This window comes from Coregonus lavaretus (genome assembly GCF_964263955.1).
Source record: "Coregonus lavaretus genome assembly, chromosome: 28".
NCBI classification, from domain to species: domain Eukaryota; kingdom Metazoa; phylum Chordata; class Actinopteri; order Salmoniformes; family Salmonidae; genus Coregonus; species Coregonus lavaretus.
This window is the reverse complement of record NC_140015.1, coordinates 35,369,825-35,393,811: the sequence shown is the minus strand read 5'-3', so window position 1 is coordinate 35,393,811 and position 23,987 is coordinate 35,369,825. Positions and strand designations below refer to the sequence as shown.

The 23,987-nt window shown below is 41.8% G+C and overlaps 1 protein-coding gene across 2 annotated transcripts; it reads left to right on the top strand.

The window, feature by feature from the left end:
- Positions 1 to 4,129: 4,129 nt before the first annotated feature.
- On the top strand, positions 4,130 to 17,453 carry LOC311103549 (metalloproteinase inhibitor 2-like). 2 transcript variants are annotated; one of them, XM_084145137.1, is made up of 6 exons: positions 4,130 to 4,374; positions 4,499 to 4,558; positions 13,516 to 13,589; positions 14,454 to 14,556; positions 17,116 to 17,237; positions 17,367 to 17,453. In XM_084145137.1, exons 1-5 carry the CDS (start codon positions 4,215 to 4,217, stop codon positions 17,232 to 17,234), a joined length of 516 nt encoding a protein of 171 aa, XP_084001263.1. In that variant the 5' UTR covers positions 4,130 to 4,214; the 3' UTR covers positions 17,235 to 17,237; positions 17,367 to 17,453. The 2 variants fall into 2 exon arrangements, with proteins under 2 accessions (XP_084001263.1, XP_084001264.1); XM_084145138.1 differs by lacking the exons at positions 4,130 to 4,374; positions 4,499 to 4,558 and adding an exon at positions 11,666 to 11,957.
- Positions 17,454 to 23,987: the final 6,534 nt, after the last annotated feature.

Genomic DNA, 23,987 nt, shown 5'->3' with positions numbered 1-23,987 from the left:
CACACACACGACTGAGCCTCATTTTGACTTGTTTTAAGGACATTACATCAAAGTTGGATCAGCCTGTAGTGTGGTTTTCCTCTTTAATTTTGAGGGTGACTCCAAATTCAGACCTCCATGGGTTGATAAATTTGATTTCCATTGATAATTTTTGTGATTTTGTTGTCAGCACATTCAACTATGTAAAGAAAAAAAGTATTTAAGATTATTTCATTCATTCAGATCTAGGATGTGTTATTTTAGTGTTCCCTTTATTTTTTTGAGCAGTGTATGTTTCTGTAATTCAAGGCTCCTCTGTAAAAGTGACCCTGGTTAAATAAGAAATGATTGCTTGCAGATCTGCAAACATCAAAGGGTTAGTGCTGAGGGGATGGGGTATAGAGTGGGAATTAGGAAAGACTGACCGTGCCTGAGAGCTGCAGTCAGTGCGGTTCAAAACTGTTTGACAGATCCTTCTTTTTCTCCTTGTGATTGGCTAGATGTTCAAAGGTCCTGACCGGGTTATCCACGCCGTCTTCACTGCATCCTCCCCAGCCGCATGCGGCGTGACTCTGCAAATCAACAAGGAGTATCTCTTCACAGGTGCGGTTCTCACTACGTTACCCAAGTTCCATTGCCAGCAGTCCCGGTACCCCAGCAAAAATCTGCTTTTCATTTCTTTGCATGTCCAGCCCTTACATTTAGCCTCGCTGAAGTGTTTTATTTTCTTTTTAGGACAACCAGGGCTACAAGTGAAACACAAAACAATTTGACATAAACAGTTGCATTCATGAGTTTTATTGACAAATGTAAAGAAATATTAGGCCCGCCAAAGCAAAAACCTGATAAAAATTAATGTCAATGCTGTAAGTACAGAAACTGTTTGCTCAGTTGGAAATTGATATCCAACTAGTCGGTGACAACTGTGTGGAGTTTGATGTTTGTGACAACTATGTAAGCGTATTACATTACTGAAGACACTATGTCCTTGGATTTCATATGATGTATGTAGAAGAACACTTAACTTCTAACTTGTGCGCGTCAGAGCGAAATATGTTAGGTTTGTGTGTTAGCGTTTCATAAATGGCTTTTAATAGTGACTCTACAGACGTTTTTGTAAAAGACCCTGCCCTTGGCCCCTTTGGGATCTGCCCTTGTCTCACAAACCCCTCTCTACCTCAGCCTCCGTTAATCACAAACTAATGGTTGGTACCAGCGGATGCAGTAGACATGGACTAATCCAATGTTACAACCCAGAAGTGTGTATCTCAAACACACTGTTTTAAAAGGGATTAGAAGTCCAAAAACTGCCACTCATTGGGTTAAACTGCTTAAAATGCTTACAGCATCATGGCCTGCTCTAAACTATTGACTTCACCTTGTATAAGAAAACAAGTGCCTTAGAAACAATACATTCTCTGTACATCTTCAAGTTACACTTTATAATAATTTACAAATGCTTACACGTTTACAATTCATTAAATGATTATGAAACAATGTTTATAATGCTTATACAGTGTCTATAGAAAGTCTACACCCCCTTTCAAAGTGTTCACCTTTTGATGTCTTATAGCAGGGGTGTAAAGTCATTCCACGGAGGTTTGAGTGTCTGCAGGTTTTTCCTTTCAATTAAGACTTAGACAACCAGGTGAGGAGTTCCTTACTAATTAGCTGTGGTGAGAAAAAGTACCCAATTGTCATACTTGAGTAAAAGTAAAGATAACGTAATAGAAAATGACTCGAGTAAAAGTCACCCAGTAAAATACTACTTGATTAAAAGTATTTGGTTTTAAATATACTTAAGTATAAACCATTTCAAACTCTTTATTAAACAAACCAGACGGCACCATTTTTTATTTTTTATTACTTACAGATAGCCAGGGGCACACCGACACTCAGACATAATTTACAAACAAAGCATGTATACTACATGACCAAGTATGTGGACACCTGCTCGCGTAACATCTTTTGTGGAAATTCTAACCAATAAGGAGAGACATTGTTATTTCTTCAAAATGATAATACTTTTATCGACTTAATTATTGCAATAACTCACTATCTCCTGTCTGTAGGCAAGCTGGAGACTGGAAGGATGTACGTAACACAGTGTGGCTATAATCTGCCCTGGGAAGACTTGAGTGCCACGCAAAAGAAGAGCTTGACTCGCCGCTACCAAAGCGGCTGCGATTGCAAGGTGTTTGTGTGATGGGAATTATTGTGATATTACTGTACACCAATATTTACACGGCACTTTTTCTAAAAGGAAGTATACTACTCTGGTCACATTGGTAAAACGCATGAGCTCGAGTATTGGGATAATGATCGGTCAGTGATCTTGGTCTTCTGTCTCTCTGCTCCGATCCACAGATCATCCGCTGCACTTCCCTCCCCTGTCCGATCAGCGCCCCGGATGAGTGCCTGTGGACGGACTGGTTGTCCAACTATGGCCAAAGTGGACCTCAGGCCCAAAACCTTGCCTGTATCAAGAGGAGAGATGGGTCCTGTGCCTGGAAGTAGTTCCTGGATATTGAAGAGCCTTATACTCTACAGGCCATCTGCTGTGATTAAAGATGCCTGCAATTAATAAAAAAAAATACACAAAGCTGCAAATGCAAATTATGATTTAAATGAAATAAAAGTGCTTACTGGTCACTTCTACAAGTGCAATAAAAATATACTACAAATGAAATATAACGCTCCAAGTATTAACTTCTTCCGCTGATCCGTTTACTAGTTTTTAAGCTAACAAAAGGTGTTAATGAAACCCAAAATGGTTCTCAGTGGTGTTGGCCCATGTGTTTTCTTCTAAACAGAACAGTTCCTGAAATGTTATCCTAAATCCTGGGACTCGTTCAACAAGGGCACAATGTAGAAAGTTCAAATGTTATGTTCTATACATGAGGAACAAACTGGCTTCTCTGACAGGAGGAAAGGAATCATGTCTGCTCTTTTAATGGCATTCCTATCTGCAGCGTTCAATGATTGTTTACTGAATGTGGCTCTGAATTAGTTTGGGTCTAAACCAGGGCTTCAGCTTTGTCATTGACCAACTTAAACACTGATTCTTAGGTCGGAAAATATTGGTGTGTATTCTTCGGTGGGATGAATATTCTATTATGTACAATGCTTTGTTAATGTGCTAGTCGGAATTAGGAAACTGACATTTTCTTATTTGCGAACTGGTTGTAGTTATACAATTGCCACATTCAAGTTAGGGAGTTGGATGTTTCCTAGTTTTGACTAGCACAGGAGTGGTACAAAAAAAGTTCCACACTGGCTGACATCGCTGTATCATATTCACTATAACTGCTTCATGCTTTTATTTGCTGGCTTATCTTACTATGGACAAAACCCTTTGATTTCTCTGCAACAGATTGTAAACCTGGTGCAGCTCACGTTTGACAGGGCGTGTACGCTAGAGACGGCATCACTCCGTGAAACAACGGCTTCCCAGTAATTGTTAATGGAAAGAAAGTGGTGAGAAGCGGAGTGGGCGGGGGACTGTTGGGCGAAGCAAACATTGGGCAATGGAGCTGAACGCAACGGGGATAAAGTTGGGCAAAGCTTAACTTTATGCAAATCTTCTTTGATATCGTGGGGCAAATAACCTATCAAAGCTCACCATAGCTTCCAACCCCTACTGGATTGACTGACAATGGCTGTTGCTATGTAACACTACCTAGCATGCTTGCTAGTTTGTTAGCACCCACATGAGAGCGACGCTAGCGTGGCTAGGCGAGATACCGCTATGGTTGTAAGGCCCTCCCCCACCCTCCTTTCGGCAAATCTGACCACGATTCCATTTTGCTCCTCCCTTCCTATAGGCAGAAACTCAAACAGGAAGTACCCGTGCTAAGGACTATTCAACACTGGTCTGAACAATCGGAATCCATGCTTCAAGATTGTTTTGATCACGCGAACTGGGATATGTTCCGGGTAGCTTGCAAAAATAATTTAGACGAATACACTGAAATGGTGACTGAGTTTATCAGGAAGTGTATAGGTGATGTTGTGCCCACTGTGACTATTAAAACCTAACCTAACCAGAAACCGTGGATAGATGGCAGCATACGCACAAAACTGAAAGCGCGAACCACCGCATTTAACCATAGCAAGGTGACTGGGAATATGGCAGAATACAGTGTAGCTACTCACTCCGCAAGGCAATTAAACTGGCAAAACATCAGTATAGAGACAAAGTGGAGTTGCAATTCAACGGCTCAGACACGAGACGTATGTGGCAGGGTCTACAGACAATCACGGACTACAAAAGGAAAACCAGCCACGTCGCCAACACCGACGTCTCGTTTCCAGACAAGCTAAGCACCTTCTTCGCCCGCTTTGAGAATAACACAGTGCCACCGACGAGGCCCACTACCAAGGACTGTGGCCGATGTGAGTAAGACATTTAAGCATGTTAACCCCCGGCCCAGATGGCATCCCTAGCCGCATCCTCAGAGCATGCGAAGACCAGCTGGTTGGTGTGTTTACGGACATATTCAATCTCTCCCTTTCTCAGTCTGCTGTTCCCACATGCTTCAAGATGGCCACCATTGTTCCTGTACCCAAGAAAGCAAAGGTAACTGAACTAAATGACTATCGCCCTGTAGCACTCACCTCTGTCATCATGAAGTGCTTTGAGAGACTAGTCAAGGATCATATCACCTCTACCTTACCTGTCACCCTAGACCCACTTCAATTTGCTTACCGCCCCAATAGATCCACAGACGATACTATCGTCATCACACTGCACACTGCCCTATCCAATCTGGACAAGAGGAATACCTATGTAAGAATGCTGTTCATTGACTATAGCTCAGCATTCAACACCATAGTACCCTCCAAGCTCATCATTAAGCTTGAGGCACTGGGTCTGAACCCCGCCCTGTGCAACTGGGTCCTGGACTTCCTGACGGGCCGCCCTCAGGTGGTGAAGGTAGGAAACAACATCTCCACTTCGCTGATCCTCAACATTGGGGCCCCACAAGGGTGTGTGCTCAGCCTCCTCCTGTACTCCCTGTTCACCCATGACTGCGTGGCCAAGCACGCCCCCAACTCAATCACCAAGTTTGCAGACGACACAACAATAGTTAAAATAACCTCTCACTCAACGTCAACAAAACAAAGGAGATGATCGTGGACTTCAGGAAACAGTAGAGGGTGCACCCCCCCTATCCACATCGACGGGACCGCAGTGGAGAAGGTGGAAAGCTTCAAGTTCCTTGGCGTACACATCACTGACAAACTGAAATGGTCCACCCACGCAGACAGTGTGGTGAAGAAGGTGCAACAGAACCTCTTCAACCACAGGAGGCTGAAGAAATTTGGCTTGGCACCTAAAACCCTCACAAACTTTTACAGATGCACAATTGAGAGCATCCTGTCGGGCTGTATCACCGCCTGGTACAGCAACTGCACCGCCCGCAACCGCAGGGCTCTCCAGAGGGTGGTACGGTCTGCCGAACGCATTACCGGGGGCAAACTACCCGCCCTCCAAGACACCTACAGCACCCGATGTCACAGGAAGGCCAAAAAGATCATCAAGGACATCAACCACCCGAGCCACTGCCTGTTCACCCCACTATCATCCAGAAGGCGAGGTCAGTACAGGTGCATCAAAGCTTGGACCGAGAGAATGAAAAACAGCTTCTATCTCAAGGCCATCAGACTGTTAAATAGCAATCACTAGCACATTAGAGGCTGCTGCTGCCTATTGAAATCACTGGCCACTTTAAGAAATGGAACCCTAGTTCCACTTTAATAATGTTTACATATCTTGCACTACTCATCTCATATGTATATACTGTATTCTATAATATAATATTATACGGTATCTTAATCCATGCCGCTCTGTCATTGCTTGTCCATATATGTATATATTCTTAAATTCCATTCCTTACTAGATTTGTGTGTATTAGGTATGTGTTGTGAAATTGTTAGATACTACTTGTTAGATATTACTGCACTGTCGGAGCTAGAAGCACAAGCACTTCGCTACACCCGCAATAACATCTGCTAAACACGTGTATGTGACAAATAAAATGTGATTTGATTAGTGTATCTCAGCTGGAGCAATAGGATAAAGTGGCTCAGCTCTGCTCACCCCTACTGGAATTATTTGCAGTTTGGTTGTTTTCTCTTTAAAATGCCCTGCCTAATGGGACAACCACAGAGCAGGCTCAACTTGCCCGGCTGCCATAAATGCCATAAATTGTCCATCTTTCACTTAAACAATGGGGATGAACCAGAAAGATCAGTTTTAGGCTATGCCTACTGGAATTCCTTGCAATTCTTGTGGTTTTCTGTAAAAAAATTAAAATAACCTGGTCAACTCTAACCCTGTAACCCTTAAAGTCCCTGCATCAGCTCTAGGATCAACAGGCTCTGAGACAACTTCTACCCCCAAGCCATAAGACTGCTAAATAGCTATAAGACTGCTAAAAACTAAATAAAATGGGGACCCGGACTATCTGCATTGACCCTATCTTGCACTGACTATATGCATACTCACAAGACTATACAGTATATACACACTATATACACACACACATACACCGAATGTACACTCTCACACAAAACCCATACATATTGACATACACTACACACACACACTTTCACACTCATCATATGCTACTGCTACTCTGTTCTTTATTTTACTCTTATTATTATCTATCCTGAAGCCTAGTCCTTTGACCCTGCCTTCATGTACACATATACCTCAAATACCTCTTACCTCTGCACATTGATCTGGTACTGGTACTCCCTGTATATAGCTCCACATTGATCTGGTACTGGTACTCCCTGTATATAGCTCCACATTGATCTAGTACTGGTACTCCCTGTATATAGCTCCACATTGATCTGGTACTGGTACTCCCTGTATATAGCTCCACATTGATCTGGTACTGGTACTCCCTGTATATAGCTCCACATTGATCTGGTACTGGTACTCCCTGTATATAGCTCCACATTGATCTGGAACTGGTACTCCCTGTATATAGCTCCACATTGATCTAGTACTGGTACTCCCTGTATATAGCTCCACATTGATCTAGTACTGGTACTCCCTGTATATAGCTCCACATTGATCTGGTACTGGTACTCTCTGTATATAGCTCCACATTGATCTGGTACTGGTACTCTCTGTATATAGCTCCACATTGATATGGTACTGGTACTCCCTGTATATAGCTCCACATCGATCTGGAACTGGTACTCCCTGTATATAGCTCCACATTGATCTGGTACTGGTACTCCCTGTATATAGCTCCACATTGATCTGGTACTGGTACTCCCTGTATATAGCTCCACATTGATCTGGTACTGGTACTCCCTGTATATAGCTCCACATTGATCTGGTACTGGTACTCTCTGTATATAGCTCCACATTGATCTGGTACTGGTACTCCCTGTATATAGCTCCACATTGATCTGGTACTGGTACTCCCTGTATATAGCTCCACATTGATCTGGTACTGGTACACTCTTCATATAGCTCCACATTGATCTGGTACTGGTACTCCCTGTATATAGCTCCACATTGATCTGGTACTGGTACTCCCTGTATATAGCTCCACATTGATCTGGTACTGGTACTCCCTGTAAATAGCTCCACATTGATCTGGTACTGGTACTCCCTGTAAATAGCTCCACATTGATCTGGTACTGGTACTCCCTGTATATAGCTCCACATTGATCTGGTACTGGTACTCCCTGTATATAGCTCCACATTGATCTGGTACTGGTACTCCCTGTATATAGCTCCACATTGATCTGGTACTGGTACTCCCTGTATATAGCTCCACATTGATCTGGTACTGGTACTCCCTGTATATAGCTCCACATTGATCTGGTACTGGTACTCCCTGTATATAGCTCCACATTGATCTGGTACTGGTACTCCCTGTAAATAGCTCCACATTGATCTGGTACTGGTACTCCCTGTAAATAGCTCCACATTGATCTGGTACTGGTACTCCCTGTATATAGCTCCACATTGATCTGGTACTGGTACTCCCTGTATATAGCTCCACATTGATCTGGTACTGGTACTCCCTGTATATAGCTCCACATTGATCTGGTACTGGTACTCCCTGTATATAGCTCCACATTGATCTGGTACTGGTACTCCCTGTATATAGCTCCACATTGATCTGGTACTGGTACTCCCTGTATATAGCTCCACATTGATCTGGTACTGGTACTCCCTGTATATAGCTCCATTCTTGTTTATTTTATTATTCTTGTGTTACTATTATTATTATTTTTTTTACTCTGTTTCGTTGAGAAGGGCTCGTAAGCAAGCATTTCACGGTAAAGTTGATCCCTGTTGTATTCAGCGAATGTGATGAATAATATTGGATTTTACTTGAAATTAATAGGAGTGTCTCACACTCTGCAAAAATATTTAGTATTTTGGGTATTTAGCAGCTTCTCTTCCTGGGGTCTAAACAGGAATAAAACAATTACATCACAACAAAACAACAGCCTACATCATAAATAAAACAATACATCATACAATACATTATTACATTATTACTCTAATAGTACAAATTTACAATATAAAATGTACAATACTACAATAGTACAATCTGTGTGTGTGTGTGTTAGAGTGTGTGTGTGTGTGTGTGTCCTCACAGCGCGTCAATACCTCTCACAAAGAGTTGTGATGCAGTCAATCTCTCCTCTACTTTGAGCCAGGAGAGATTGACATGCATGTTATTGATATTAGCCCTCTATGTACATTTAAGGGCCAGCCATACTGCTCTGTTCTGGTCCAACTGTAATTTGCCTATGTCCATCTTTGTGGAATTGTAGTCCAGGTGTGATAAAACTAGGGCCTGTAGGACTTGTTTTGTTGATGTGATGTCAAGAAAGCAGAGCAGCGCTTTATCATGGTCAGACCTCTCCCCATCTAGCTAACGTTGCATCAATATGTTTTGACCATTTCAGTTTTCAATTTATGGTTAAACCAAGCAGATTAGTCTCCTCAACTTGCTCAATAGCCACATTATTCATTACAAGATTTAGATGAGGTTTAGGGTTTTAGATTAGGTTTACTCTACCTGATTTATGTTAGAGGCATCCATTAAAGAACACCCGATCCACGATATGGCAGATAATGTAAAGCCATAACACATACATTTTGTTCAGCAGCAGACTGATTGATAATGTCAAAAGCTGCACTGGTCGAACAAAAACGCTCCCACAATCTTCTTATTATCAATTTCTTTCACCCAATCATCAGTCATTTCTGTCAGTGCCGTACAGGTTGAGTGCCCTTCCCTATAAGCATGCTGAAAGTCAGTTGTTAATTTGTTAAATGTGAAATAGCATTGTATCTGGTAGCATTTATCCCGAAAACTCCCCAGTCCTTAACAATTACAAGCATACCCATAACATGAAGCAGTGACCACTATGCTGGAAAATATGTAGAGTGGTACTCAGTAATGTGTTGTATTGGATTTTCCTCAAACATAACACTTTGTATTCAGAACAAAAAGTGAATTGCTTTGCCACATTTTTAGCAGTATTTCTTTAGTTCCTTATTGCAAACATGATGCATGTTTTGGAATATTTGTATAGGCTTCCTTCTTTTCCCTCTGTCAATTAGGTTAGTATTGTGGAGTAATTACAATGTTGTTAATCCATCCTCAGTTTTCTCCTATCACAGCCATTAAACTCTGTAACTGTTTTAAAGTCACCATTGGCCTCATGGTGAAATCCCTGAGTGGGTTTCTTCCTCTTCGGCAACTGAGTTAGGAAGGACGCCTGTATCTTTGTAGTGACCGGGTGTATTGATACACCATCCAAAGTGTAATTAATAACTTCACCATGCTCAAAGGGATATTCAATGTCTGCTTTTTTTTTTTACCCATCTACCTTCTTTGCGAGGCATTGGAAAACCTCCCTGGTCTTTGTGGTTGAATCTGTGTTTGAAATGTACTGCTCGACTGTGGGACCTTACAGATAATTGTATGTGAGGGGTACAGAGATGAGATAGTCATTCAAAAATCATGTTAAACACTATAATTGCTCACAAAGTGAGTCCATGCAACTTATTATGTAACTTATTAAGCACATTTGTACTCCTGAACTCAGGTTTGTTGGCTGCCCACTAATTGTCCACATCTGATCTTAATGAGTGCTTGTTTCCTTTGAAATGGCTCTGTTTGAATAGACTAAAATGAACAGCTTTGTATGACTTTAAAAAAACATAGCATGCTAGCTCCATCCTGGTGGCGCAGTGGGCTAATTCCATGGATAGAGAACAGAAGATGCCACAACAAAAAAATGTATGCTGAAGCAAATGAATTTCCATGTGTCCTATCTGTGCTTGGAGTTGAAAACAGTCAAACCAAACTGTCATTTTTTTTTTGTCATTTAAGACTAAGCTAGCAATATTATTAAAAGCCTTATTTGAAACATGTTCTCAGAATGTTATTTAATTACCTTCAAATAACCTATAATTTCTGTTATCAGAGCTTTAAAAAAAACTCCCAGGAAAACGTTCAGGGAACCATAGTAAAACGTTCCCAGAACAGGTGAAATGTTCACTTCCGGTCTCAGAATATTTAAAAAACGTAATGTTTAACCAGTCAGGAAATCGATGGCTTTGTTCCCAGAAACAATGGGAAACCAAAAACGTGCGTTTCCACAACTTCCAAGGATGTGTTAGCTGGGAGGCCTTCAAAAGGCAGAAATACAACCAATCAGAAAAACAGATTGTAATTTTGGTGTGCATAGAATGGGGTCATGAGTGCATTCAAATGTGTGTTCCGTGGCTAATTTTCTTCACAATACGACACAGTTAGGCTCATTCTGTTCAGGACAACCCAGGGTATAACGCATGTCATCATTGTAACTGTGGATCATACACATTGATACTGTAAATTACATCAGTTTTCAAATATAGAAATGTGAAGTGCACATTTGAACTCACGGGTGTGTGGTTTGCTTGTATGATATCAAAGTGGTATTTATTATAATCCTTAATGACACATTTTTCATAACACATGGACTCCTCTTGATTTACAGCATTTCCCTCACTCAGACAACAACAAATGTTCAAAAGTAGCCCAATTACAGGGAGGGATGGAGTTATCTTCTGGTCTCGTGCGGTGTTCAAGTTTATAATGGCTGTCAGTCAAAACCACTACCAGCACTGTGAAGTGGAGAACCTGAGCTCTTACGTTATATATAGCATGTTACTGTACAGCCACTGGGTTTCAATTTAGGCACTTATCAATAACAACATCTGCCATTTTCAACTAATACGGGATGACAGGGGCTGTGAGTGGAAAGGGCTACGGGTTGCTTTTTAATTGCCTACGGCAAGTGAACTGAGCAGTCGGGTAAATTAAGCCTGCTCTAAAGTTTTCCAAGGTGGTAAAAAAAAAACTGAAAACAACAAAACTAAGGAATTCCAGTAGGCGTAGCCTAACACTGATCTTTCAGATTCATCCCCATTGTTTAAGTGAATGATGGACAATTTATGGAATTTATGGCAGCCGGGCATGCCGCTGTGAAGCGCAATTAGGCAGTGGATTTTTTTTTTTACTGCGATTCTGGATTAATGAAATGCTCAGCCTACCACTGGTTTGGTTCTGACTGGGGGAGGAGTCACAGCCTCCAATAAAATGCGGTTGAAATTCATTCGAGTTTAGTTTACACCTTACCCTTTCATTAGTCGTATCCTTTTGCGATATTTGGCGAACCACTCGACCACATAAAAAACTTGGGACTAAAGATTTCTGTTCTTTAGCTCTCGTTGGTTAAACATTTTTCCTAAGGCGATAGATTTATATATTTTTCCATTGAGCCGACAGTAGAATAATTCGTTTCCAAAATGACTTGGTCCGCAAGCAGTTCTGTCATTACTCTGTTCGTTCTGTTCCTTTGGCGGGTTGGAGACATCGCAGAAGCTTGCAAATGCCCCACTCCGCATCTTCAACAGGCTTTTTGCAACGCAGACGTCGGTAAGGCATTTTTGGCAAGATTTGACTAACTTCTCTTCACATGTTGAGTTACTACTGTATCAGTTCGCAACATGCTAACATTTTATGAATTGTCTGTGGTCGTTGTAATAATAATTGGGACATTGTTATTAAGCCTATATTTACATTCGCAGACAATTATTTACATAAGTAGGCAACAGTAAGATGGGCTACAGCCAGGGCTCTCCAACCCTGTTCCTGGAGAGTTATGTTTCTGAAGGTCTTCAATCCAACCCGTTGTAACTAACCTGATTCAGTTGATCAGCAAGGTAATTGTTAGATTCAGGTGCGCTAGAATAGGATTGGAATGTAAACCTACAGGACGGTAGCTCTCCAGGAACAGGGTTGAGAACCCTGCGTTATATTTTGATTTTGGCATAAACAGTATGCCTACAGATGTATTATTTGTCCAAAAGCTAAATGAGATAGCTACTGAGTGTACAAAACGTTTAAAGGCCACCTGCTCTTTCCATGACATAGCTTTCACCTGGCCAGTCTATGATCCCTACTGATGTCACCTATTCAATCCACTTCAATCAGTGTAGATTAAGCGGAGACAGGTTAAAGAAGGCTGTTAAACCTTGAGACATGGATTGTGTATGGGCTAAATGTAAGACAATATTAACACAAGGTACTGTTGTAGTGTAGACTATTGAAATCAATTAATATTGGTAGGCTATATCACTTATCTTTGACAGGTAATCTGTTTCATTATATTAAGAGGGATGGCCTGCTTTATGTACAACATACCGGTAATAACAAGAGGGAACGGTGAAGGGTGGAATAGTCTCTCCTATTTCCTGTCACATTGATCCTCTATGGCATGTGTCAGACTCATTCCACGCAGGGCCGAGTGTCTGTGGCTTTTTGCTCCACCCTTGTACTTCTATGATATCATGGCGTTCAGCAAACAATCGTTTAAGTGCATGCCGCCACCTATTGTGCTGGAATGTACTATCAATCATGATCCGCCCAATTCTGTACCACCATGAAAATATAATTCAAAACCAAATAAATCCCTTACTTCTCCCTCCCCCAAAACCCCATTAAACTTCATCTATATCATGCTGAAACACTCCACCCTTAGGATTGTTCAGCATGTCAACAACCATTTCAACAGTAACATCTGTTACCCCCAATATCTCTTTTGCCATCTCCACATTAACTTTCAACCTGACATTTCTGCTTTCCACAACCTGCGTCGTATTGATAACCTTATCAATAAAAGCTATGAAGTCAACTTTATTCATTATCAAAGTGTCCTTCGTCACCGCACATTCATGAGCACAAGATGTTTTGCCTATGCGCATGTGTGTATTCCGGTGCAGTTTTTCCCAAAGATTGCTGACTAGCTTCCTCCTGAGCCGACAGGAGCCTCAGAGCAGGCCAGGCATATTCCTCTCTGATTACAGCTGAGGCGCTCATATGCCTCTCCTATGCGTAACAACGTTAACCCTTTAGTGTCTGACTGACCAGTATACCGGAATGGATTATTTCAATAATGTTAGTTAAACCATGTCTCACTCTTTCCCTCTTCTAGTGATCAGGGCCAAGGTGATTGGAGTGCAACTTGTGTCTGGTAACATCCACAAGTATGACATCCATCAGATCAAGGTATGATCAGCCTTTTTATTAAGTGGTTGTTCCTTCCTGCACTGGAACATTGAAGCCCCCTGAACCCCAGTCTGACAGCTGGTCCCAATTCGCTCCCTTCCCCTTGGCTCCAACCCTTCAATGTTTGCAGATCTGGGTAGGTATAAGCAGTGTAGTTGTGGCGCGTCCACCCTACTGGTCCAAGACTATGGCGACGTCCTCTATATGAACTCAGCTGCCACTTCAATAAAGCCATTAGATGCAGTTTATCAAGGCTTTATTACGGGCGACTGGTTTAGTACTCATCACTACATTCTCTACCAGATAGTTGGTTGGCGCTATTTGATGTCACAGGTTGATCAATTGCTATATTTTCTTTTATGAAGCCCTATTACAAAAACTCTCACTGTACCTTATATCATTACTAACCTTTAGACATATGAGTTACCACACCTGGTCTCAGGGATGGCTAACTCTGGAAATTCCTTTGGTCTCTGAGTTAGGTAAAGCAGCTTTTTTTTTTTTCACTGAATATGTAGAACAATCTTCAACATTTTCTAAACGTTGGATGTTTTGGTGCGTCTAGGGCAATTCAGGAAACTGATTGAGGACCTTAATACTGATTTGTTTTTTAAAATGACTTTATGCTTGCGTTTTGTGTGTTCCTGTAATTCAGGGCTCATCTGTAAAATAGACCTTGATTAAATAAAGTATTGCTTCCACCTTACAGATCCGGAAACATCAAAGGGCTTTAGACTGAGGGGATGGTGTATAAGAACGGAATTAGTAAAGACTGACAGTGCCTGAGAGCTGCAGTCAGTGAGGTTCAAAACTGTATATGTAGGTGTTTGAAAGAGCTTTCTTTTTCTCCTTGTGATTGGCTAGATGTTCAAAGGTCCTGACCGGGTTATCCACGCCGTCTTCACTGCATCCTCCCCAGCCGCATGCGGCGTGACTCTGCAAATCAACAAGGAGTATCTCTTCATAGGTGCGGTTCTCACTACGTTACCCAAGTTCCATTGCCAGCAGTGGTTAACCCTATCAGTCCTGAGACCCCAGCAAAAATGTCCTTTTCATTTATCTGCATGTCCAGCCCTTAAATTTAGCCTCACAGTAAAGTGCTTTACCATTTTATTTTCAGGACAGCCAGGGCTACAAGTAAAACACAAAACAATTTGACATAAACAGTTGCATTCATGAGTTTTATTGACAAATGTCAACGACAAAAAAATCCACCAAGTCAGAAACTTGAAAATGAATTTATGAATGCTCTAAGTACAGAAATTGTTTCCTCAGTGGGAAATTAATATCCAACTAGTCAGTGACAACTGTTTGGTGTTTGTGACAGCAACTATGTAAGCGTATTACAGTATTAAAGATAGATCATTGGAAATCCGAGGACATATGTAGAAGAACCCCTTACCTTCTAAGGACTCTTGTGAGCTTCGTGGAGCAAAACGTGTTCATGAGTCTCAGCTTTTCATAAATTGCTTTTAATAGTACTTCAAACCATTTGGACTCTACAGACGTATTTGTAAAAGACCCTGCCCTTGGCCCCTTTTGGGATCTGCCCTTGTCTCACAAACCCCTCTCTACCTCAGCCGCCGTTAATCACAAACTAATGGTTGGTACCAACATTTGCAGAAGAAATTGACTAATCCAAAAACTGGGCTTACTCAAGAAAGCCCACCTTGAATCCCATTTTGAAGTATGCAAAAAAAAGCTCAACACTTGGGATTCTGTAGCTATGTGGCAAAAAGTTGTGGTCTGACAAAACTAAGATATAACTTCTTGGCCTAAATGCAAAGCGTTACCCAACACTGCAAATCACCCAAAGAACACTATCCCTACTGTGAAGCATGGTGGTGGCAGTATCATGTTATGAGTCTCATCATGTTATGTTTCTCATCATTGGGGATAGAAGGGAAAATGAATGGCGCAGTGTACAAAAATAAAAGCAACATGCAACAATTTCAAAGATTTTACTGAGTTATAGTTCATATGGAAATCAGTCAATTGAAATTAATTCATTAGGCCCTAAACTATGGATTTAACATGATTGGGAATACAGATATGCATCTGTCGGTCACAGATCCCTTTAAAAAAGTTAGGGGCGTTGATCAGAGAACCAGTCAGTATCTGGTGTGACCATTTGCTTCATGCAGCACGACATTTCCTTTGCGTAGAGTTGATCAGGCTGTTGATTGTGGCCCGTGGAATGTTGTCCCACTCTTCAATGGCTGTGTGCAGTTGCTCGATATTGGCGGGAACTGGAACACTCTGTCGATCCAGAGCATTCCAAACATGCTCAATGGGTGACATGTCTGGTGAGTATGGAGACCATTGAAGAACTGACATTTTCAGCTTCCAGGAATTGTGTACAGATCCTTGCGACATGGGGCCGTGCATTATCATGCTTAAACATGAGGTGGTGGCAGATGAATGGCACGACAATGGGCTTCAGGATCTCGTCATGGTATCTCTGTGCATTCAAACTGCCATCGCTAAAATGTAGTTATGTTTGTTCACAATGTTGACCTCAGCAAACCGCTTGCCCACACGACGCCATCCACGTGATCTGCCATCTGCCCGGCACAGTTGAAACCGGGAATAATCCGTGAAGAGCACACTTCTCCAACTTGCCAGTTGCCATCGAAGGTGAGCATTAGCCCACTTTAGACACCGAACTGCAGTCACGTCAACCCTGGTGAGGACAATGCGCACGCAGATTAACTTTTCGGAGACTGTTTATGACAGTTTGTGCAGAAATTATTCTGTTGTGCAATCCCACAGATTCATCAGCTGTCCGGGTGGCTGGTTTCAATTCTCTAAAATGACGTTGGTGGCGGCGTATGGTAGAGAAATGAACATTAAATTATCTGGCAAAAGCTCTAGTGGACATTCCTGCAGTCATGCCAATTGCATGCTCCCTCAACTTGAGACATCTGTGGCATTGTTGACAAAACAGCACATTTTACTGGCCTTTTGTCCCCAGCGCCTGCGTTCAATCAGCTTCTTGATATGCCACACCTGTCAGGTGGATGGAATATCATATATTTGCAAAGGAGAAGTGCTCACTAACAGGGATGTAAACAAATTTGTGCACAATTTGAGAAGCATTTTGTGCAAATGTAACATTTCTGGGGTCTTTTTTTAATTTCAGCACATGAAACATGGGACCAAGACTTTACATGTTGCGTTTATTTTTGTTCAGTGTAAATCCATGAAACTGAGGCAATGACACAACAAAATGTGGAAAGTTCAAGGAGCTTAGACTTTCAATAGGCACTGTAAAATGTTTACAACTAATCCATTACTTACTTATTATTAGTATGTACACTTATGATGAGATATCTGTGTTCTGGGCTGCATCAGTATGTCTTTACGCTCCAGGGTGAAGTTTTCCTCCAGGAACGTATGCCAATCCTAACCTTAACCATTAGTGGAACAAATGCTGAACTGAGCCAAGATCGGCGTCTAGGGTCGACTTTACCCTTCACCTTGTTTTCCCTACAGCACTTTGACTCACTATCTCCTCTGTCTGTAGGAATGCTGGAGACTGGAAGGATGTACATAACACTGTGTGGCTATAATCCACGCTGGGAGGACTTGAGTGCCACGCAAAAGAAGAGCTTGAATCACCGCTACCAAAGCGGCTGCGTTTGAACGGTGTGTGATGGGGAATTATAGTAATATTACAGTACACCAGTTTTGTAAAGGAAGTATACATGAGCTAGAGTATGGGGTAATGATCAGTCAGTTATCTTGGTCTTTCTCTCTCCCTACTCCGATACACAGATCATCCGCTGCAACTCCCTCCCCTGTCCGACCAGTTCCCTAGATGAGTGCCTGTGGACAGATTGGGGGACTGACAATGGCCAAAACCTTGTCTGTATCAAGAGTAGAGATGGGTCTTGTGCCTGGAAGTAGTTCCTGGATATTGAAGACTTCCTAACTCTACAGACCATCCGCTCAGTGACTAAAGATGCCTGCAATTAATAAAATAAAAAACGCGAAGCTGCAAATAATTATGATTAAATGAAATAAGTGCTTACTGGTCACTTCTACGAGTGCAATAAAAATAAACTACAAAACCAAATATAGCGCTCCTTGTATTTAATTTGTTGCTAGTTAAGTGAACAGAAGGTGTTATCTCAGTGTTGGCCCATGTGTTTGTATTTCAGCAACAGTATTCCTGAAATGCCATCCTAAAGCCTGGGGCGTCTTCAGCATGGCACAATGTAGAAAGTTCAAATGGCATGTTATATTTACATTTTAGTCATTTAGCAGACTCTCTTATCCAGAGCGACTTACAGTTAGTGAGTGCATACATTATTTTTTTTTTTCATACATTCCGTGGGAATCTAACCCACAACCCTGGCGTTGCAAACGCCATGCTCTACCAACTGAGCTATATCCCTGCTGGCCATTCCCTCCCCTAACCTGGACGACGCTGGGCCAATTGTGCGCTGCCCCATGGCTTCTCTGACGTGAAAGGAATAGCTTTTCTATCTGCAAAATTCAATGTTTGTCTACTGTGTGGTCCTGAAGTAGTTTGGGTCTAAACCAGGGCTTTAGTGTCATTGACCAAATTAAACAACTCATTCTTTAAGTCTCATGGGTGGTATGAATATTCTTATGTACAATGTAGTGTTCGCGTGCTAATCTGAATTAGGAAATTGACATTTCCGATTTACTAACTGGTTGTAGTTATACAAGGGCCACTTTCAACCAGTTACAAGTCAGACATTTCTGAATTTCCTAGTTCCGACTAGCACAGGAGTGTAAGTGCCACACTGGCCGACCACTGTCGTATTCACTATAACGGCTTCATCGTTTTGTATTTTATTTACTGTCTTATCTTACTATGGACAAAACCCCTTTTCTCTGCAACGGAGATTGTAAACCTGGTTGCTTTGGTTCACAGTGCAGGTTAGTGTTTTTCATCATGAATTTTGTTCTGGGTCATAAAATTTGATTTTAACCCTGACCTTAACCACACTGCTAACCCTAATGCCTAACCTTAAATGAAGACCAAAGCCATTTTTATTTTCATAGGTTTTTACAGTATAGCCTATTTTGACTTTGCAGCTGGCCTATCTAAGGGGAAGTCGCTCAGTTTTGCCTCTAGGAGAAGACTCACACATTGCTATGTTTACAGTGGGTATCTCAACTATTCACCCACCCTTGTATTTTTTCACATTTTGTGTTAAGTGGGATTGAAATATATTTTTTAAATTAATACATTAACAAATACAGTGAGGGAAAAAAGTATTTGATCCCCTGCTGATTTTGTACGTTTGCCCACTGGCAAAGAAATGATCAGTCTATAATTTGAATGGTAGGTTTATTTGAACAGTGAGAGACAGAATAACAACAAAAAAATCCAGAAAAATGCATGTCAAAAATGTTATAAATTGATTTGCATTTTAATGAGGGAAATAAGTATTTGACCCCCTCTCAATCAGAAAGATTTCTGGCTCCCAGGTGTCTTTTATACAGGTAACGAGCTGAGATTAGGAGCACACTCTTAAAGGGAGTGCTCCTAATCTCAGTTTGTTACCTGTATAAAAGACACCTGTCCACAGAAGCAATCAATCAATCAGATTCCAAACTCTCCACCATGGCCAAGACCAAAGAGCTCTCCAAGGATGTCAGAGACAAGATTGTAGACCTACACAAGGCTGGAATGGGCTACAAGACCATCGCCAAGCAGCTTGGTAAGAAGGTGACAACAGTTGGTGCGATTATTCGCAAATGGAAGAAATACAAACTAACTGTCAATCTCCCTCGGCCTGGGGCTCCATGCAAGATCTCACCTCGTGGAGTTGCAATGATCATGAGAACGGTGAGGAATCAGCCCAGAACTACACGGGAGGATCTTGTCAATGATCTCAAGGCAGCTGGGACCATAGTCACCAAGAAAACAATTGGTAACACACTACGCCGTGAAGGACTGAAATCCTGCAGCGACCGCAAGGTCCCCCTGCTCAAGAAAGCACATATACAGTGGCGTGAAAAAGTGTTTGCCCCCTTCCTGATTTCTTATTTGTTTGCATGTTTGTCACACTTAAATGTTTCAGATCATCAAACAAATTTAAGTATTAGTCAAAGATAACACAAGTAAACACAAAATGCAGTTTTGAAATGAAGGTTGTTATTATTAAGGGAAAACAAAATCCAAACCCACATGGCCCTGTGTGAAAAAGTGATTGCCCCCTACAACCTAATAACTGGTTGGGCCACCCTTAGCAGCAACAACTGCAATCAAGCGTTTGCGATAACTTGCAATGAGTCTTTTACAGCGCTGTGGAGGAATTTTGGCCAACTCATCTTTGCAGAATTGTTGTAATTCAGCCACATTGGAGGGTTTTCGAGCATGAACTGCCTTTTTAAGGTCATGCCACAGCATCTCAATTGGATTCAGGTCAGGACTTTGACTAGGCCACTCTAAAGTCTTCATTTAGTTTTTCTTCAGCCATTCAGAGGTGGACTTGCTGATGTGTTTTGGATCATTGTCCTGCTGCAGAACCCAAGTTCGCTTCAGCTTGAGGTCACTAACAGATGGCCGGACATTCTCCTTCAGGATTTTTTTGTAGACAGCAGAATTCATGGTTCCATTTATCACAGCAAGTCTTCCAGGTCCTGAAGCAGCAAAACAGGCCCAGACCATCACACTACCACCACCATATTTTACTGTTGGTATGATGTTATTTTTCTGAAATGCGGTGTTACTTTTACGCCAGATGTAATGGGGGACACACCTTCCAAAAAGTTCAACTTTTGTCTCGTCAGTCCACAGAGTATTTTCCCAAAGGTGTGGGATCATCAAGATGTTTTCTGGCAAAAATGAGACGAGCCTTAATGTTATTTTTGCTCAGCAGTGGTTTTCGCCTTGGAACTCTGCCATGCAGGCCATTTTTGCCCAGTCTCTTTCTTATGGTGGAGTCATGAACACTGACCTTAACTGAGGCAAGTGAGGCCTGCAGCTCTTTGGATGTTGTTGTGGGGTCTTTTGTGACCTCTTGGATGAGTCATCGCTGCGCTCTTGGGGTAATTTTGGTCGGCTGGCCACTCCTGGGAACGTTCACCACTGTTCCATGTTTTCGCCATTTGTGGATAATGGCTCTCACTGTGGTTCGCTGGAGTCTCAAAGCTTTAGAAATGGCTTTATAACCTTTTCCAGACTGATGGATCTCAATTACTTTCTTTCTCATTTGTTCCTGAATTTCTTTGGATCTCTGCATGATGTCTAGCTTGTGAGGATCTTTTGGTCTACTTCACTTTGTCAGGCAGGTCCTATTTAAGTGATTCCTTGATTGAGAACAGGTGTGGCAGTAATCAGGCCTGGGTGTGGCTAGAGGAATTGAACTCAGGTGTGATAAACCACAGTTGAGTTGTGTTATAACAGGGGGGGCAAACACTTTTTCACACAGGGCCATGTAGGTTTGGATTTTGTTTTCCCTTAATAATAACAACCTTCATTTCAAAACTGCATTTTGTGTTTACTTGTGTTATCTTTGACTAATATTTAAATTTGTTTGATGATCTGAAACATTTAAGTGTGACAAACATGCAAACAAATAAGAAATCAGGAAGGGGGCAAACACTTTTTCACACCACTGTACATGCCCGTCTGAAGTTTGCCAATGAACATCTGAATGATTCAGAGGAGAACTGGGTGAAAGTGTTGTGGTCAGATGAAACCAAAATGGAGCTCTTTTGCATCAACTCAACTCGCCGTGTTTAGAGGAGGAGGAATGCTGCCTATGACCCCAAGAACACCATCCCCACCGTCAAACATGGAGGTGGAAACATTATGCTTTGGGGGTGTTTTTCTGCTAAGGGGACAGGACAACTTCACTGCATCAAAGGGACGATGGACGGGGCCAAATCTTGGGTGAGAACCTCCTTCCCTCAGCCAGGGCATTGAAAATGGGTCGTGGATGGGTATTCCAGCATGACAATGACCCAAAACACACGGCCAAGGCAACAAAGGAGTGGCTCAAGAAGAAGCACATTAAGGTCCTGGAGTGGCCTAGCCAGTCTCCAGACCTTAATCCCATAGAAAATCTGTGGAGGGAGCTGAAGGTTTGAGTTGCCAAACGTCAGCCTCAAAACCTTAATGACTTGGAGAAGATCTGCCAAGAGGAGTGGGACAAAATCCCTCCTGAGATGTGTGCAAACCTGGTGGCCAACTAAAAGAAACGACTGACCTCTGTGATTGCCAACAAGGGTTTTGCCACCAAGTACTAAGTCATGTTTTGCAGAGGGGTCAAATACTTATTTCCCTCATTAAAATAAAAAAATGTACATGCGTTTTTCTGGATTTTTTTGTTGTTATTCTGTCTCTCACTGTTCAAATAAACCTACCATTAAAATTATAGACTGATAATTTCTTTGTCAGTGGGCAAACGTACAAAATCAGCAGGGGATCAAATACTTTTTTCCCTCACTGTATAGTTGTTGCATAAGTATTAACCCCCTTTAGGCGAGCCTAAATTAGTTGAGGAATACAATTTGGCTTAACAAATCACAAGTTACCTGGACTGAAATAATAGGGGTTGACATTATGTTTGAATGACTAACCCTTCCTCTGTCCCCCATACAACATCTGTAAGGTCCCTTTCCAAAGCCTCATAAAGAAGGGCAGTGATTGGTAGATGGGTACCAAATAACATCCGACGTTGATTCTAAGCATGGTCAAGTTACTTATGCTGTGGATTATATACAACCACCCAGACATTATGCGTCCAACATTATGCATACCCACCATGGTATTGGGCAGCTGCTGACGTTTTGAGAACTCATCTGGTTTAGAAATAAAATTCTGGTGAGCTTATTGCAGAGCACTTTGTAGAAATGTTGCCCAGGTTTTTTTGGGGGGGGGGTTGTATTGCGTGGTATGCTGTGTCGGATATGCCGTGTTGGCATATGCAGCTGTAGATTTTCTAGATTTTCCATTCTAGAATGCATAATGCACATCTTTCTATCTACATGCTTTAATTTGTGATTCTATGCAAATATGATTGAATGCTTCTTTAAGCCTGCAGCTAGTTACTTGAAATGAGACATTACCACCTCAAAACATGTTTCATATTAAATTAACTGACAGATAGCTAATGAAACACTAGCTTCCTGAGCAGGAAAATGTACATTTACAGTAGCTGGCTAGGCTAGTCATACATTAGCTAGCTTTCAATAAACTGCCTAAGTGGTTAACTGCGTTACCTCTCCATACGATACAGACAATTAGCATTGCCTGCTGCGTATTTCGACTGCACGCAAATAGATATTTCTTATTTCAGTCTTTGGGAGCTAGCTAGCAATATGGTCCTCTTCATCAATCACACACAGACCGCAGTTTGACTTTTCAAGTGAGGCTGTTTACATCTTAGAAGCAGTCCATTGGCTGCCTTCATCACGAGGGTTATGTACAGGAGTTCTGATAGGTTCCAAGTTTAGCAGTTCAGCAAATTTGCTTGAGCAGACAATGTTGAAATATACTTTTAATGAGAAAATGTGCAAGAATTGAAGATGCCAGCGAAGTTCATAGTCATCATAGGATTGTTATACTGTCATATACAAAACATATGTTCCTCCAACGACGGGATCGATGAACTTCAAGTTTTTCGGCTTCGGCCCACAATGTATTTTGGATTCAAGAAGGCCTAGGTAGCCTAGCATTCACATTTATTCTTAACACAAATAAATTGATACATAATGTTTTTACTTTGTTTCCCCTGACCAGATGGGACAGGGTGTATAGAGGCTTACAGTTGATCAGAATTATACATATCAGATCACTAATGTTTAGGGGTAGGCTGCTACAACATTTCTCTAAATAGTTTTTGCTTGTCTATCGGGAGTGAGTTCGTTTCCTGTTAAAATAATACCGGCGCTCTGCTTTCTATAGACGTTCCGTGTGCCATACCCGACCCGCAGGACCTGTGATTTCCGTGAATCTTATTGGTTACAGAGGTGGCACCACAGGTCCCAGAATGGTGGGACAATTATTTTTCTCCTGATGGTAACTAAGTTCAGCTTTGCCCAAAAACATATACATATAGTAATATATACCGACTAGGTGCAGTTTTAAAGGGTCAGCCATATTATTACGGCGCCCCTGGAGGAAATTAGTTAAGTGCCTTGCGTAAGGGCACGCACACATTTTTCACCTTGTTAGCTCGGTTATTCGAACCAGCGACCTTTCGGTTACTGGCCACACTAACCACTAGGCCAGTGTTCCCAACCCTGGTCCCGGAGTACTCCCAACTGTACACATTTTTGTTGTAGCCCTGGACAAACACGCCATTCAGCTCATTGAGGGCTTGATGATTAGTTGACAAGTTGAATCAGGTTTGCTTGTCCAGGATTACAATTAAAAATGTGTACTGTTGGGGGGACTCGGGGACCAGG